The sequence below is a fragment of the Sapajus apella genome, unplaced genomic scaffold (genome assembly GCF_009761245.1).
Source record: "Sapajus apella isolate SASKATOON/1434 unplaced genomic scaffold, GSC_monkey_1.0 scaffold2, whole genome shotgun sequence".
Taxonomy (NCBI): domain Eukaryota; kingdom Metazoa; phylum Chordata; class Mammalia; order Primates; family Cebidae; genus Sapajus; species Sapajus apella.
In genome coordinates, this window is record NW_022436942.1 from 969779 (window position 1) to 989313 (window position 19535).

Below are 19535 nucleotides of genomic sequence, written 5' to 3' on the forward strand. Positions count from 1 at the left end.
TTGCTTGAATCCCTGAAAATGTGTGATAAGAGTCACTGAAAAGACACACACTTATTCTTTTTTGTATTATTTTCCCTTTTGTAGTTCAAGATTTGGAATGCAAAGCCAAATAAATTTTAATAAATGAGATACTCGAATCATAATTTGGTAACTAAGGCTACTTAAATATTGTACAATTGTGTCACAAAACAAACATATCTAGTTTATTGATTTCTAAGTATTAGCATCAAAATTAGAAAACCTATTGCAGAAATACTTCTTTTAGACAAATAGGCTAAAAAAGAAATTTTAAAAGCAACAATTAAATTAGCAGACATTTTTTTAAGGATGCAAACTGCCTTTAAAAATATGCTTGTCTGGCTGGGCATGGTGGCTCACACCTGTAATCCCAGAACTTTGGGAGGCCGAGGTGGGCAGATCACCTGAGGTCAGGAGTTCGAGACCAGCCTGACCACAAGAGACATGAAGAAACCCCTTCTCTACTAAAAATACAAAATTAGCCAGGTAAGGAGGTGTATATGCCTGTAATCCTAGCTATTTGGGAAGCTGAGGCAGGAGAATTGCTTGAACCCAGGAGGTGAAGTTGTGGTGAGCCAAGATCACCCCATTGCACTCCAGCCTGGGCAATAAAAGCGAAGCTCAGTCTCAAAAAAAAAAAAAAAAAAAAAGCTTGTCTTTACCTGTGCTTTAGAAATAGTTTGACTCACAGTGCTGTTCTCTGCATGTGTATTCTCTGATGATAAAATAATTGCATCAGAAGAGAGGCAGCCAATGGTAGAAGAGTGGTCATGGTCCAGTACAATCTCAGGAGAAGATGGTGAAAGATGGACTCCGGATACTGAAGAAAAACAACAAAAAGGATAGGATTATTAAAGAGAAACAGAGGAAACAGGTTGAAGGGAAAAAGAGCTGAAACAGAGAAAAGGAAAAAAGTAAAAGTAAAAGCAATGAGGGTGAAAAATCAGGATTCTATGACTATTCCTCAGGGCCCAATCTCTGAAAGCTAACACTACTGTTTTTAAATTTAACATGACATTTCCATGTGAGAGCCAGGCAAACAAAATAGTTTTATAATGTCTTAGTGTTTACTTACTAACACAGTACCATAAGAAGTACATTTCCAACATAGAGAAAATACTCATATATATTATACATTCATTCATTTCATTCAGAAAAATCCATTTAATTTTAAAAAGCACTAGAGTGCCTACCAGTGCCAGTCATAGGCATTAGGGACTGAAGAGACGGCAGTGAGCAAGACAGATGCACTCATGTATTCAATGGCTTTATGACTCAGTTGCCATATCAATCAATTAATATTTATTACAATAAAATGAGTAAGGGAAAAGAACAATTACTTTGAAACAACTAATCCAACACTATCTGCATTAAGGTCTTCTTTTGTGACAACCAAAAGATTTTTCGTGTTATTGTCGACATAGAAAAATAATAATTTTTCTTTTCTTTTTCAATTAGCTTAAAAAAAATCATTAGATTGTGATTAGAGCTCAAATATAAAGGTCCTGAAAGGAAAGCCAAATATCAAATTAGGACATAGGACAAAAGTACAGATATTAACAAGATAAACAGGTTGTATACATATTACTTGATTTTTAAATGTTCTTTCTAAAAATTCAAGTATATTTGGATTATGTGTTTTAATATTTAAGGAGAGTGAGTCATTTTTTGCTGCAGCCCATTTATACGTTTTGACTTTCTAAACTATAAAGACCTTTATTCCACATTGGCATCAGTAGCAACGTCAGTGAAGTTCTACCATAAATTCTGGAAGGCAGCTCACAATGGAAATTGCATGTTTCCCTGAAGAAAGACATTTATAAGGCCAACAAATATATCAATTTGTGACTGATATTCTAACGGTTCATTTATCTTATACACACTTCAATTATGCAGCAATATTGTATTTTTGAGGTATTACCTGCCACACTATATAATTAATATAGTCTAGCTTCACCCATAGGCATTTCAATTCTTTAGCTCAAATACAGAAAACTGAAATTTTAATTTATGTTTGTACTTGGTATCCTTACTTCAGAAATTATTTTTTTCTAATATTCACTATTCTATAAAAGTAGATTTAATAGTATTTAATAGTATGTCTGATAGGACAAGTAGCATCTTCAATAGATCCAATGGAGTGACGAGGATTGGGTCGAGGAAGAAAATGGAGACAGGGAGTATGAACTGTTCAAGAAGTTTTTTCTATTCTATAAAAGTAGAATAGTGAAAAGAGTTCTTCCAAATGTCAAAATATTTCCATTTCTAATTCTGTATTATAATTTACAACAAAAATATTGCTAATAAATTTTTAAAGGAATGAAAGTAACTACTATGGTGGAGTGAGAAGGAATACAGCCTTATGATTAAGAGCATAGACTCTTGAACCACACTGCCAGACCAGGTATAGAACAATGGGCAAGTTACTGAACTTCTCTGTGCCTCAGTTTCCTCATCTAGAAGATGGGCAGAGATTTTGCTAAGGTTCAAACTGTGTAAAACATGTAAAGCATTTAGGACAGTGTTGATATTTTATTAAAGATTAAAATTTATAGGGCAAGTATGTTTATTTAAAGGTATATATGTGGCTATAATCCTGTATTCAAGAAACTATTAACAGTTTCATTCTGATCTAACACCTATTTTAATATTTATGTTATTCATATTTATAGGCATAAGATGTCATGCTATCACAAGTTAAATTCTCATCTGTAACATTAAACATTCAAGTGTATCATGTTAGGGAAAAAGGAAGGAAAGTGGGTAGAATACAGGAAGAGTGGGAACAAGTGAGAAAGAAAAGAGGAAAAGAAAGAAAAGAAAGGGAGAGGTTGAAGAACAGCAGAGAGAAGGAATGAAGGTACCCTGAATCTCATACTAGCTACTACCACACTATGACCCTTTCTCTTCATAACCAAAGTTCTTAAACAGTTTATAATCCCTCTCTCCATTTTCTTCTTCTGATAGGACAAGTGGTATCATCACTCCACTGGGTCTGTTATTTACGATACCACTTGTCCTATCAGATACTATTAAATCAAATAAACACTTCTGATCTTATCTTTCTTTAGTTCGCCAGAGAACATGATAATGACCCTCCATTTTTTTTTAAACTCTTCCTCTGGTGCCTGTTACACGTGATCTACTGTGTGTATACACACACACACACATATATATACACACACACATATACACACACACACATATATACACACACACATATATATATACACACACACATACACACACACACACACACACACACACACACACACACACATATTTTTTTTTTTTTTTTGAGACAGAATCTCACTCTGTCACCCAGGCTAGGGTGCAGATTTCGGCTCACTGCAACCTCCACTTGTGCTGTTCAAGCAGTTCTGCCTCAGCCTCCTAAGTAGCTGGGACTATAGGCATGCGCCACCACACCTGGGTAATTTTTGTATTTTTAGTAGAGACGGAGTTTTCCCCATGTTGGTCAGGCTGATCTTGAACTCCTAAGCTCGTGATCCACCCGCCTCGGCCTCCCAAAGTTCTGGGATTACAGGCATGAGCCACTGCGCCTGGCCGATCTCCTTGATTTCTTCCTAATACGTTGACTACTATTTCCTTGATTCCTTTTCAGCCTTTCCTCCAATAAACTTCAAGTTTCATTATTTTCTGTATCTTCTGATCTTCTCACTGTACACAATATTCTAGATTACCACTTTCAAAAGCCATTATTTAAATTACCACCTCTAAGCTAATGATACCCAAATCAACATCTCCAGTATTAATTACTCTGCAGGACTCTAGATCTATATATTCACCTTACTACCAGATAGTTCCAGTCGGCTGTCCAACAGGTATACCAGACTTACCCATCATCTTAGATAAACCTGCTTTGCTTCATGTTTTTCATCTCAGTTAACGATACCTCAAAAAAACCATTTGTTCAAGCCAGAAATGATACCACTAAGTGCTAACTTCACTCCAGTCACACCATACTACTAACATTCCCTGACTATGTCATGTTGTCCAATATCTCTGTGACCTCACAATATTATTGTCTAGGTAACAGCCACAGGCATTAGAGTCAGAAATTGACTGAAATTTAAACATTAACAATTTATGCATAATGCAACCTTAGGCAAATTACAATAATTCTCTAAGCCAAAGTTTTTTCTTCTGAAAATGGGGAAATAGGTAGCTCAAAATGATGTTATACAGCTTAAATGAGATGATGTATACCAACCACCAGCTCAGTGACAGGTACATGGTAAACATTCAGTAAATGGAAGTTGTCACTGAAGTTATCAGTTGGCAACATTCAAAACAAGCTTTTCCAGCACAATATAATTCTAATTTTCCATTGTCTATTAAGATACTACAATATTTCTAAGAAATAGTGACAAACCATATGGGATACATTTAAAGTAGTAATTAGAAAGAAAACTTTATAGCCCTGAACACTTCAATTAAAAAACAATGAATTAAATTCCCAGCTCAAACTAAAAAAGAAACAAAAAAGAAAATTTAAAAAATAGAACAAGGGAAATAATAAAAATACTGCATTCATTGAAGTATATTAATAAGAAAAAAAAATAGTACATATAATTAATCAAAATCCTGGATTTCAAATGAAAATTAAACAAAATAGTAGTTAACAATAAAAGGGAAAGAACTTAAGTATACCAAATTAAATAACAAGAAGAAAATAGCTATTAAAACAAAAGAAATTAGAAAGTAATAAGACTTTTCTACAGGCTTCTAAGCAAATCAAACATTTAGAAAAATGAAAAAATTCCTACAGAAATGTAGTTACTGAAAGTTGATGTTATATATTTTCTTGTGAAAAAAATAAAGTTAGGCAACTACTCCACAAAGAAAGCATTAGGCTCAGATTATGTCAAGAGGATTTCTACCAAATATTCAAACACTAGTTAAACCCAATATTCTAAATTGAAAAGGAAGAACACTAAAAATGAAGGAAAACTTCATTAACATCAATAAAATGTAACATAATATTAAGATAGTAACACCTTATAGAGACATTAAAAATGAGAAAAATTCAAGATTTTCAGATTAGAGTATCACTTATAAATAATGAAGTATATGTTCTAAATAAAATATTAACAATATGAATCCAATACCATATTAAAATGATATGCAATGAACCAATAGAACTTACTCCAGGAATCCAAGACTGGTTATCTATCACAGAATTCATTAATACTCCAAATTAAAAGACTTAAAGAGAAACATCATTATCTCCAAGACTCTGGAAATGCTTGTGATAAAACTGAACACCCATTTCAGTTAAAAACAATCAGGAAAACAGAAACTGAAGAATACTTTCTTAACATAATAAAATATATAAACCTCAGCCCTAAGGGCAGCATCTTAAGGGGAAAAGATTAAAGGTGTTTCTGTAAAGATAAGGATGCCTACTATCTCTATAACTTTAAACATTGTACTAAAGGCCCAAATCAATGCAATTAAACAAAAGAAATAAAATAGCATAAAACAACAATTTCATATTTCTATCATGAGAATACATTTTAAATTAACTCAAATAATAAAAGCATTCAGTAAAAAAGCAGGACATAAACTTAACAAGCAGAAATCAATATAATTCATATGTAAAAACAATAACCATTTAGAGAATGTAATGGTAGAGACAAAACTTTTTCACTGCAATAGACATAATACAGTACAGAAGAATAAACTTAGCATGAAATGAGGAAAACTTTAAAACACTCCTGAAAGACACAAAAATAGACCTAAACAAAGGTAAAGGTATCTCTTATAATAGGACAGGACATCTAGAAATCATAAAGATTCCAGTCCATTCTTAATTAACTTTTATATAGGTTTAACACAATCCCATTAAGTTTTTTATAATGAAGCTAGATAAATGGGCATTAAACGTCTCACGAAAAAAGTGAACTTGAAAGAACAGAACAAAACTAAAAGAAAAACTATATGGGGAATACCATTCCCTGTTATTCAAATACACTAAATTAAACTAAATTAAAACATGCTACTATCTTATTAAAATATGCTGTATTAAATTATGTTACAGAACCTCTATAAAAGATGGTATATTATTTGGGGTAGCAATTAACAGACCAGAAAGTCCAAAAACAGATCCAAGTATCTGTGAAGCAAGTATGTGATAAAAGCAGCATTTCAAATCACTGAGTCAAAGATGGGCTTGTTAATAAATAGTGCTAGAACAAATGATTAGTTGTTTGGAAAAAATGTATTAAATAAAATTAAACTCATATCTCACATCATACACAAAAAAAAAACCTCCAAATAGGATCAGGGATCTAAACAGTTTTAAAATGAGATCATATACTCTAGGAGAAAACATGAGTGAGTTCTTTACCTTAGACATAAGAAAGGGCTTTCTAACTGTGGCTAGATTATAGATACAACACAAGGAAAGACTAATTTCAATATAGAATATACAAAACAACAGTAAACCTTAACAGATGCATTCAGCAGACTGGTTTGCAGTGAATTTTCATTTCTTTCCTTCTCACCCCCTTGTTGTAAAAAGCCCAGCACTTGAATTGTTATTACTTTAAATGTTCTGTATTTGTATCTGTTTTTATTAGCCAATTAGTGGGATTTTATGCCAGTTGTTAAAATGAGCATTGATGTACCCATTTTTTTTTTAAATAGCAAGGCACAGCCTTTACCCAAAACTGTCATCTAACATTTGTCATTCCAGTTTGAATTAACATGCTGAGCATTTTTTAAAAGAAGATTTGTAATAAAACATTCTTAAAAAGTGAAGGAAAAAAATTAACATTTTTTTCTGTCAAGAATTACCCTAAAAAATATAAAAACTAATAAACTAGGAAAAAAAACTAATATGTATAACATGTATCACAGATAAGGGCCAATATTCCTAATAAAGAACATTTAAAACCTGGTTGGGGGGGGGGGTGGGCAGAGAAGGGTTGAAGGAAAAAAAAACATCCTATAGAATAAAGAGCAAAAGTTATGAACAATTTACCAAAATGAAAATATACAAAAGGCCCTTAAATACATGAAAAGACAAAGATACATACATCTACTTATTTGCTGTAAAGGAATTATATGAAGGATGAAGGCAAAAATAAACAGGACTGATAGTGGAAGACAGACAGGATTGAGGTAGAAAGGTAAGAAATGAATGACAAGAAATCTCTCTTCTCCAAATATAGGTTTTAATACAGTTCTCAACTTTTGTCACCATATTAATGTTTCTCATACTCAATAAAAGAAAAATGAAATCAACACGCAGGGGAACAAAAAATCCTAAAACAGGATACAAAGAACTTGCAAATGAATAACCTGATCACATAACACAGTATGAGAGAGCGAAGGGTAAGAACTAACCCAAGTTACTACCACGGGACATAGTACTTTGACTGAATGCCCTCAGTGTAAGAACAAGAAGAATGCTAAATAAATACTAAGGAGAATAAAAAAACAATGAGAAGGAAAAAGAAGAAAATGATAAAGCAAATGTGGTAAAATGTTAACCTTTGAAGAAAATGAAGGATATATGGGAATTATTTGTCCATTTCTTAAAGTTTCTCTGTAAGTCACAATAAAAGTAAAGAGGAAACAAAAGGGAAATTATATAATGAAAATGAAACAACACATCCAAACAATTACTCATCAGAGGAAAAATAACTTGGTCTCAACAAAATCCTTCCCTAGGCAAAACTGCTAAATAGATTTGCTACCGCTAAAACTATATATTGGAATGTTTCCAGCAGTTACTGTTCATAACAGCAAATAAGCGGCAACAGTCTAAATACCTATTCACATTAAATGGGTACCTGAGTTATGGCATAATCATAAACTGGAATATTATTTAGCAGTGAAAATAAAGGAACAACAGATATATGAAATAACATGGCTGAATCTTAAGAGGCAAAAATTTAGGTTAAAAATATAAACCCTGAAGACTGAACAGTATGAACCCATTTTTATAAAGACAAAAACAAGCAAAACTCTTATATAATAAATGTGCACATACACACTTTTTTTTTTAACAAAATCAAGGAAATGCTAACATAAAACTGAGGACAGTGGTTCCTCCAGGGACAAAGGCAAAAGGATAAGATAAAAGAAAAATTATAAAATTGGTAACACTCTAGATCTTAAGTTAAATAGCAGATTCATGTGTGTTATTTTTAAATATAACAAAGAAAAATAAAAATAACTATACCTCTTAAAAATATAATTCTAAAGACTTTTGTTTCAATATCCTCCCTAATTGGAATAATCAACCCCTGGAGTCCCATCAACCCCCTAATCAAAGCATGCTCTGGGTTAATAGGATAGGAAAAGATCCAACTTCAAAGTAAAGGCTAATAGGAGCCAACTAGCTTTTGTAGGAAAAAAAAAAAAATCAACAATCAGCAACGGACCAATAAACATGAAATTTGGAGGTACAACCCTTTCTGGCATCCTGCTAATCAGACCCATATGACACATGGAAAGTTGAACAAAAAGTGCCTACAATTCATATGCACTTTCAACTTATGTGGCATCAGTGGAATTTTCAGAAAGTTGAATTTGATACCACATTTACTAAGTGTTTCATTAACCACATCCAATTTTCAAAATAAAATGGGAAAACAAATGAATAGCATCTGTGAAAGAAAGGATAGCATATAACTTCTCTCTAAATGAGAACTAGACTTTTTTCAATTAAACCTCTACATTTTTTGCTATGCTAAAATTCACATAGTTTCTCTAATTTAAGGTGACTCCCCATCCCCTAGGGAAAAAATCTGTACTGGTAAATATTGTACACACACACAGACACAAAATGTTCTGTTATAGTAATGATGGTATACATGTTTTAGATGTGTGTGCTTAATGAGAAATTGTAAACATAATTTAAAAATTATGAATTCTAGTAAAATATAATTATCTTCTCACTTAGTGAAGGTACAATTTTTAAAGTTTCAAAAGTGCTTACAGTATTCTTTGGTCTACTAAAAACTGACTAGTGTCAGTTCTCATGCCCAAAATCTTTAAATTCAGGAGATCGGGTGTACCCAACAACACCTATTTCCATGAAAAAACAGCCAAATTTTTTTAAGAAGTAGAAATCTATAAAATGTTACTTCTTTGGGTATGGTATTTGTTTGTTTGCTTTTAAGGCTTATGCAGGAGTACAGATACAATTTGCTTCCTTTTAAATGTGAAATTCTTGGTTTTCTAAGATTTAGAGAATACAGTCAGCACAATACTCCATCATAGCTACAAAGCAAATCAAAAGGGCAACGAAAGGCAGTTCTTCATTTTTAAGTTTGTAAGGGTAACTAGCAAGTCATTTGGACATACCATTTTTAATTGACAGGCCTCTTCTAAAGCACAAAAAGCTAAATATGTCAAAACACAACACAGCAAAGAAGCATGAAGTTTCTAAACAGTATGCAATTCTGTTTGTGGTCATTTCTGTTTGATTTTACATAAACATAATAACCTGTAAATTGTAAGTAAGAAATAGGTATAAATGGCCATGCACTTTTACATATACCAAAAAAAAAAAATCTGTTTATCTCTGTTAATGATTAAAATAATTCAAGAATATGCCAATAAAATAATGATTTTTATAACTTGTAACTTAGTTTTGGCCTTTAATTTTCATTCAAACACCCTATTACCCAATGCAGGTCCTTGTTTTTTATCCCATTCTTTCAGCTTCTAGGTACTTTAGAGGCTGGTCACTATCTGCCTTTACAAACTGTCATCTACATCTCTGATCCCCAAATATACTTTCAGGTCTATGTTGTTGAACACATATCTTCCTGCTCAATGTTCATTGTTGACATCTTTGAAAATCACTCATGTAGGGAAATCACTGTTACAGAAAACAAAGAATTTGCAAGTGCTTATGGACATACAAATTGCGTATCTAAATATGAAGATCTGTTACTAAAAAAACTGAAACTAAGTGTACAGACTTCTTTTAAAACTTATCAAAAATGGTAAAAGTCAGTGTTTAGAAAATCACTGTTTCTATCCAAGGAAGGTTCATTGCAGGAAATGACCCTTCATATATAATGTATATGTTTATATATTATATGTGTAGATATATAGATGTAATATAATGGATTTTAGGATATATCTAAGATATCTAGGTGGGAAACTGAAGGAAAAAATATATAACAGCTTTTAAAAGGCCAAGATGGAAGAATACAAGAAATAGAAATGATCACTTCCTTAACAGAACGATTATATCATTAAAATTTCTACCATTTTAGTTATTCTCTATAGTTACTGGCATACTATAAATAAAGACTCTACCCCTACTCGCTTCTTTGAGGAATAACAGTGTGCTCCTGAGAAATGTTTAGGTGACACTGTATACCACAAATTGTAATGGTCAAATTTTGGAATTACCCAAATAACAAAAGAAATTGTTTTCATTTCTAATAGAGATGCAGAGGAAGAGACCTCGTAATTCTTTATTTACATAGTCAACACAAAATTATATAATATAAACATAAATATAAATATAAATTTTTGAATGGGAAAATTAAAACAAAATAAGCTATTTCATTCCCCACTGCTTCAATATCACAGCAAGAAGAAAACACCACAGCATCCAAAAATAAATAAAAGCAGAAATAAATTAACAAAGTAAAGTAAAATAAAAAAGATATAAGGAATCTAAAAAGTTTGAAGAACGTAGAAGAAATGTTTCAAAATCATATCTTTTATCCAAATTTACTATCTAAAAATGTAAGTTTTTTTAATTCTTGCTCACACTGAGTGAACAAAATTCTAAGCAATTTCTGAAGTGAAAGAAAACACTATATCACACCTTAATTTAAAGTGATATGTTTCAAACACACCATTTTAAATTGTTAAGTCTCCTGAGTCTCTGGAAACTAGATCCTTAAGAAATTTCTTTAAACTCATTAGAACACAATGACATACTTAAGAAAAAAGTGTCTGTGATCTTTATCAGACTCATTTATCTAATCACTCATTCAAAATATAATTGTAGAACAGCACTATATTCAAGACAGTATATATACTAACGGAAGATACAGAGCAATCCTTTAAGTTTTAAATTAGAAAACTTTATCCTGAGAATATCACATTGGTATTGAAATAATAAAAAATAAATAAATTACTATCTAAAGTACTTAATTGTTAGGTATCATGGAAAGACGACATTGTTTCTAGTTTGGTATCACCGTTAGAACACTCCAAATAGCAAATGATTAAAACATTAGTGTGCCATACATCATCACAGGTATTTAATAAATCAATTCATTTTTAAAATTTCATTTAGATATTTCTTGAAAATATTTTAAATTTTTATATAACAAAAAAAAAAGATTTTTAAAAAAAAAAAAAAAGGTAAAATCTTGACTCTCACAGAGATAAAATAGTTATATATTAAAGATTTTATCCTACTCATACAATAAGGGAACTAGGCAAATGTTATAACCACTTCAAAGGAAAAAATCATTTAAAATAGGACAAATTTAAGGAGAGTAAACAAATGTTGAAATAAATTTCAAATGAAAGTGCAACTCCTTTTTTTCAAAGGGGCAGAGTCAATCAGAATTTGATGTCTATCAGTTCCTACAACATATGAAGAGCTGTAAATATAAAATAGCTCAAAGACAATGAACATGGCTAAAATCAGATAATCCTGAAACTTGTGCTGAATATAGACAATGAATAGTTTTCATTTATGAATAGTTTTCATTTAAAAATATTTTTTTTTACATGACTGTATTAATCTGTTCTCACACTGCTATAAAGGTACTACCTGAGACTAAGTAAATTATAAAGAAAGCAGTTTAGGCCAGGCGTGATGGCTCACACCTGTATTTCCAGCATTTTGGGAGGCCAAGGCGGGTGGATCACCCTGAGGTCAGGAGTTTGAGACCAGCCTGGTCAACATGGCGAAACCTCATCTTGACAAAAAATACAAAACTAACCAGGCATGGAGGCACGTCCCTGTAATCCCAGCTACTTGGGAGGCTGAGCGAGATGAATTGCTTGAACCCAGGAGGCAGAGATTGTAGTGAGCTGAGATCGCACCACTGTACTTCAGCCTGGGCGACAACAGTGAAACTTCGTCTTTAAAAAGAAAAATAAGAAAGCAGGTTTAATTGACTCACAGTTTCACATGGCTGGGGAAGCCTCAGGAAACTTATAATCAAAGCAGAAGGCAAAGAGGAAGCAGGCACCTTTTTCACAAGGCATCCGGAAAAAGAGCCAGAGAAGGGGATTTGGAGATCTTGTGAGAACTCATTATCACAAGAACAGCATGGAAGAGGCACCACCTCCATAATCCAGCTACCTGGCACCAGGTCGCTCCCTTGACATAGGAGGATTGCAATTCAAGATGAGGTTTGGGTGGGGATACAGAGCCAAAGCATATCAATGACCAAAAAGAATAGCCCAAATTTCTGTTAAACGAAATGAAAAAGGGAAAGAACTGTCACCAACCAGGTACTATGCAATATTTTTTTGTGTCAACTTATTTCATCCTCACTATAACAACCATTTCATAAATGAAGAAGCTAAGATTCTGGGTTTAATTGTAAAGTACAAGATTTCACAAACTAGAAGACTGTCAAGGCATGATCAGAATTCATGACTGTTTGACTCCAAAGCTCATATTCTCCACTCCACAGGTACTAAAACTGAAAGTTAAAATCACATTAAGATTTTGGGCATGTGTGTGTTATTTTTCTAGTGGGTAAACAAACAATGAAAAATATAGCCAAGGAGCCAGGCGCCTGCAGACAAGGAGGCAAGCACAGTGTCCCAGCTACGGGGAAAGCGGAGGTGGAAGGATGGTTTGAGCCCAAGAATTCAAGGCTTCAATGGCCTTTAATCACATCACTGTACTCCAGCCTGGCTGGCAGATGAAGACCACATAAGTTAAAAAAGAGATAAAAGCATAAGTCAAAAAAAAAAAAAAAAAAAAAGAGCATAAGTTAAAAAGAGAGAGATGAAACCTTTAAAAATAATTTAATGAAACTAATGTTTTCAGTAAGATATATATTTAAATTGATATTAAATATCAATAGAAGTTACTATTCTGTCATTAAAAGCTTAAAGAGAAAGCAAAACATGACTGACTAGCTTACATATATACAGTGATTTAACAATGCCAATTTAAAGAATAAAAGCAACAGTCCTCAAATAAGCTCTTAAATGTATCCTACTGCCAGTGGAAAAAAAAAAAAACTTAAGTAAAACAAAATTACTTTAATGTCCCCTTCTGCCTATCTAGTTAATTATAATGGGAAATCTACTTATAGTAGGCAAATATTAGCAAAATGAAACACAATTGTTCTTTCTTCTCTTTCTTTGAAAGAGAGAGAAATAAAGTACATCCAAATAAAAAGAGGAAGTCAAACAATCCCTGCTTGCAGACAAGATGATTCTATATCTAAAAATCCTATAGTCTCCATCCGAAAGTTCTTTAAGCTGATAACTTCAGTGAAGTCTTGGGATACAAAAATCACTAGCATTCCTATTATAAAAATCACTAGCATTCCTATTACACAAAAAACAGTCAAGCTGAGAGCAAATTAGAAACATAATCCCATTCACAACTGCCACAAAAAGAATAAAATAACTATGAACACAGCTAACCAAGGAAGTGAAAGGCCTCTAATATGAGAACTACAAAACACTGCTCAAAGAAATCAGAGATAACACAAACAAATGGAAAAGCATTCCATGCTCATGGATAGAAAGAATTAGTATCAGTAAAATGGCTGTACTGTGCAAAGTAATTCAAACATTCAATGCTATTCATATCAAACTACCAATGACATTTCTTCAAAGTACTAGAAAAAACTATTTGAAAATTCATATGGAACCAAAAGAGTTTGAATAGCCACAGCAATCCTAACCAAAAAGAACAAAACTGGAGGCATTATGCTACCTGACTTCAAATTATACTAGAGGAGTACAGTAACCAAAACAGCATGTGATTGGTACAAAAAGAGATACACAGACTGATGGAACAGAAGAAAGAGCCCAGAAGCAAGGCCTCATACCTACAACCATTCAATTTTTTACAAAGCTGACAGAAACAAGCAATGTGGAAAGAAATCCCTATTCAATAAATGGTGCTGGAATAACTAGTTAGCCACATGCAGAAGATCAAAACTGGACCTCTTTCTTATACTATATACCAAAAATTATGATGAATTAAAGACTTATATGTAAAACTCAGAACTACAAAAACTCTGGAAGACAACCTAGGCAATACCATTCTGGACACAGGAACAGGAAAAGTGTTCATGACAAAGATGCCAAAAGCAACTGCAACAAAAGCGAAAACTGATAAATGGAATCTAATTAAAGAGCTTCTGCACAGCAAAAGAAACTATTAATAGAGTATACAGACAAGCTACAGAATGGGAGAAAATATTTGCAAACTGTGCATCTCACAAAGATCTAATATCCAACATCTATAAGGACCTTATACAAATTTAGAAGACAAAAAGAGCCCATTAAAAAGTGGGCAGAAGATGGCCGTTTAGGAACAGCTCAGGATTGCAGCTCCCAGTGAAAGCGCAGAGGGTGAGTGGACGCCGCGTTTTTATTGCCCACAGACTAGGAAATTCCCGGGCAGAGGTGCTCCACGGTCGCCAGCGCGGCTGTTTCGGCCAGCGCGGCTGTGCCGGCCAGCGCCGCTGCTTTGCCCCGCGCGGCTGCTTTGTCGGCGCCCCGGAGCCGTGGTTCTCCGTACAAAATACACTGGTCCGGGGGCCCTTTTGGCTGGCGATTGGAGCCACAGGAAGTCGCCCATACGCTGGTTCAAAAAGCGGACTGAGCAGAGAACCAGGACAGTAGATTCCAGGGCAAAAAAAAAAAAAAAGCGCCACAAACCTCAGTGCCACTGTTTAAGCCAGCTCAGTGAGTGGCCGCAGGGGAAAACAAACAGACCCCGGCGCCTCTTCAACAGGTGACTGGAACACCAACTTAAAAAAGGCTCTGAGGCAGGGAGCCAGGAGATCAGGCTCGGCTGCTCCCACCCCCACAAAAGAACAGCAACCAGAAACTCTGGATTGAGAGTTTCACAGCAAGCGCAGCTGAACCCGGGACGGTCCAGCTCTGTCGGGGAGGGGCGTCCGCCATTACCGAGGCAGCCCGCCGTTGCCAAGGCAACCCGCCATTGCTGAGGCAGCCCTCCATTGCTGAGGCAGCCCGCCGTTGCCAAGGCAACCCGCCACAGCAGAGACTCCGCCCCAACAGAGGCGGGCCACCATCACCAAAGCAGTTCTAACTACACCCATATAATCAGGACTGCAGGAAAGTTCACTCGGCAGCGGGGCGCAGCCCACAGCAGCTCAGCAAAGCTGCCATAGGCCGACAGTGACTAGGCGGCCTCCTTGCTGGGCTGCGCAGGTCTGAAGGAAAAAAAAAAAAAGAAGGCGGCAGCATAACGGAAACTCATAAATAAAGCCCTAAATCCCTGGGACAGAGCACCTGGGAACAAAAAGCAGTTTATGAGTTCAGCTGCAGCAGACCTAAAAGTACCTGCCCAGCAGCTCTGAATGAACAACAACAGAGCTCACAACTCACCATTTGAGCTCCTATAAAGAAAAGACCGTCTCCTCAAGCAGCTCCCTGACCCCTATATATCCAAAAAGACACCTCATAAAAGAGAGATCAGATTGACCCTAGGCGGGTATCCTTCTGGGACAAAGATAGCAGAAGAAGAAAACTGGTAACAACCCTTGCTGTTCAACAGCTGCTGCAGGTGAACCCCAGGCAAGCAGGGCCTGGAGTGAACCTCAGCAGACCTACAGCAGAGGGGCCAGACTGTCAGAAGGAAAACCAAGAAACAGAAATAACCTCATCATCAACAAACAGAACGTCACTCTGAAAGATTTGAGACCCAATCTGAAAGCCAGCAACTACAAAGTTGACAGGTGGATAAATCCTTAAGGATGGGAAGAAACCGGCGCAAAAAGGATGAAAACACCCGAAACCAGAACACCTCTCCTCCTAAAAGGTATCACAACTCCTCACCAGCAAGGGAACAAGGTTGGATGGAGAACGAGTGTGATGAAATGACAGAATCAGAATTCAGAAGGTGGGTAGTAAGAAACTTCTGTGAACTTAAAGAACATGTTCTAACCAAATGCAAAGAAACTAAGAACCTTGAAAAAAGATTTGACGAAATGCTAACAAGAATGGACAAAATAGAAAGGAATATAAGTGAATTGATGGAGCTGAAAAATGCAACACGAGAACTTCGTGAAGCATGCACAAGTATCAACAGCCGAATTGACCAAGCAGAAGAAAGGATATCAGAGGTCGAAGATCAACTCAATGAAGTAAAACGGGAAGGCAAGACTGGAGAAAAAAAGGTAAAAAGGAATGAACAAAGTCTCCAAGAAATGTGGGACTATGTGAAAAGACCTAATCTACGTTTGATAGGCGTACCCGAATGCGACGAAGAGAATGAATCCAAGCTGGAAAATACTCTTCAGGATATTATCCAGGAAAACTTCCCCAACCTACCAAGGCAGGCAAACATTCAAGTCCAGGAAATACAGAGAACACCACAAAGATATTCGTCAAGAAGAGCAACCCCAAGGCACATAATCGTCAGATTCACCAGGGTCGAAATGAAGGAGAAAATACTAAGGGCAGCCAGAAAGAAAGGTCGGGTTACCCATAAAGGGAAGCCCATCAGACTCACAGCAGATCTCTCAGCAGAAACCCTACAAGCCAGAAGAGAATGGGGGCCAATATTCAACATCCTTAAAGAAAAGAACTTTCAACCCAGAATCTCCTATCCAGCCAAACTAAGCTTCATAAGTGAAGGAAAAATAAAATCCTTTGGGAACATGCAAGTACTCAGAGATTTCGTCACCACCAGGCCAGCTCTACAAGAGCTCCTGAAAGAGGCTCTACACATATAAAGGAACAACAAGTACCAGCTCAACTAAAGGGCAAAACAGCCAGCTAGCACCAAAATGGCAGTATCAAATTCACACATAACAATATTAACCCTAAATGTAAATGGACTAAATGCCCCAATCAAAAGACACAGACTGGCAAATTGGATAAAAAGCCAAAACCCATCGGTGTGCTGTATCCAGGAAACCCATCTCACATGCAAGGATAAACAAAGGCTCAAAATAAAGGGATGCAGGAAGATTTACCAAGCACATGGAGAGCAAAAAAAAGCAGGAGTTGCAATTCTCATCTCTGATAAATTAGACTTTAAAGCAACAAAGATCATAAGAGACAAAGAGGGACATTACATAATGGTAAAAGGATCAATGCAACAGGAAGAGCTAACGATCCTAAATATATATGCACCCAATACAGGAGCACCCAGATACATAAGGCAAGTTCTTAATGACTTACAAAGAGACTTAGACTCCCACACAATAATAGTGGGAGACTTTAACACCCCATTGTCAACATTAGACAGATCAACCAGACAGAAAATTAACAAGGATATCCAGGACTTGAACTCAGACCTGGACCAAGCAAACCTAATAGACATTTACAGAACTCTCCACCCCAAATCCACAGAATATACATTCTTCTCAGCACCACATCACACCTACTCTAAAACTGACCACATAATTGGGAGTAAATCACTCCTCAGCAAATGCAAAATAACGGAAATCATAACAAACAGTCTCTCAGACCACAGTGCAATCAAGTTAGAACTCAGAATTCAAAAACTAACTCAGAACCGCACAGCTTCATGGAAACTGAACAACTTGCTCTTGAATGTTGACTGGATAAACAATGAAATGAAGACAGAAATAAAGATGTTCTTCGAAATCAACGAGAATGAAGACACAACATACCAGAATCTCTGGGACACATTTAAAGCAGTCTCTAGAGGAAAATATATAGCAATAAGTGCCCACATGAGAAACAAGGAGAGATCAAAAATTGACACCCTATCGTCGAAACTGAAAGAGCTAGAGGAGCAAGATCAAAAAAACTCAAAGTCTAGCAGAAGACAAGAAATAGCTAAGATCAGAGCAGAACTGAAGGAGATAGAGACACAAAAAACCCTTCAAAAAATCAATAAATCCAGGAGCTGGTTTTTTGAAAAGATCAACAAAATAGACAGACCACTAGCCAGATTAATAAAAAAGAAAAGAGAGAATAACCAAATAGATGCAATAAAAAACGATAAAGGGGATATCACCACAGATTCCACAGAAATTCAAACCATCATCAGAGATTATTACAAACAACTCTATGCACACAAACTAATAAACCTGGAAGAAATGGATAAATTCCTGGACACATGCCTCCTGCCAAGCCTAAACCAGGAAGAAGCCGAAACCCTGAACAGACCCATAACAAGGTCTGAAGTTGAGGCAGCAATTAAGAGCTTACCACCCAAAAAAAGCCCAGGTCCAGATGGGTTCACAGCTGAATTCTACCAGACATACAAAGAGGAGCTGGTACCATTTCTTCTGAAACTATTCCAAACAATACAAAAAGAGGGAATTCTTCCCAAATCATTTTACGAGACCAACATCATCCTGATTCCAAAACCCGGCAGAGACTCAACAAGAAAAGAAAACTACAGGCCAATATCTATGATGAACATAGATGCAAAAATCTTCAATAAAATACTGACAAGCCGATTGCAACAGCACATCAAAAAGCTTATCCACCATGATCAAGTAGGCTTCATCCCGGGGATGCAAGGCTGGTTCAACATACGCAAGTCTATAAACGTAATTCACCACATAAACAGAACCAAAGACAAAAACCACATGATTATCTCAATTGATGCAGAGAAGGCCTTTGACAAAATTCAACAGCCCTTTATGCTAAAAACCCTCAATAAGCTAGGTATCGATGGAACGTATCTCAAAATAATAAAAGCTATTTATGACAAACCAACAGCCAATATCATACTGAATGGGCAAAAACTGGAAGCATTCCCCTTGAAATGTGGCACCAGACAAGGATGCCCTCTCTCACCACTGCTATTCAATATAGTATTAGAAGTTCTAGCCAGAGCAATCAGGCAAGAAAAAGAAATAAAGGGCATTCAAATAGGAAAGGAGGAAGTCAAATTGTCTCTATTTGCAGACGACATGATTGTATATCTAGAAGACCCCATCGTCTCAGCCCCAAACCTCCTGAAACTGATAAGCAAGTTCAGCAAAGTCTCAGGATACAAAATCAATGTGCAAAAATCACATGCATTCCTATACACCAGTAACAGACTTAAAGAGAGCCAAATCAAGAACAAACTTCCGTTCACAATTGCCACAAAGAGAATAAAATACCTAGGAATACAACTAACAAGGAATGTAAAGGACCTCTTCAAGGAGAACTACAAGCCACTGCTCAACGAAATAAGAGAGGACACAAACAGATGGAGAAACATCCCATGTTCATGGTTAGGAAGAATCAATATCGTGAAAATGGCCATACTGCCCAAAGTAATTTACAGATTCAATGCTATCCCCATCAAGCTACCAATGACCTTCTTTGCAGAACTGGAAAAAACCACCTTA

The 19535-nt window shown here is 35.5% G+C and overlaps 1 protein-coding gene across 14 annotated transcripts in view; it reads right to left on the bottom strand.

Annotated features, from left to right (window-relative positions):
• The window catches only part of CCDC91 (coiled-coil domain containing 91), a 387119-nt gene that overhangs the window by 257975 nt on the left and 109609 nt on the right, over positions 1 to 19535 (bottom strand). For 9 of the 14 annotated variants that reach the window (XM_032283654.1, XM_032283642.1, XM_032283556.1 and 6 more), the window contains exon 4: positions 681 to 838. In XM_032283654.1, coding sequence (XP_032139545.1) covers positions 681 to 838 — 158 coding nt within the window. Of the gene's footprint in view, positions 1 to 680; positions 839 to 1732; positions 1842 to 19535 lie in introns of those variants that run through there. The other 5 variants (XM_032283609.1, XM_032283617.1, XM_032283634.1 and 2 more) reach the window with 4 other exon arrangements.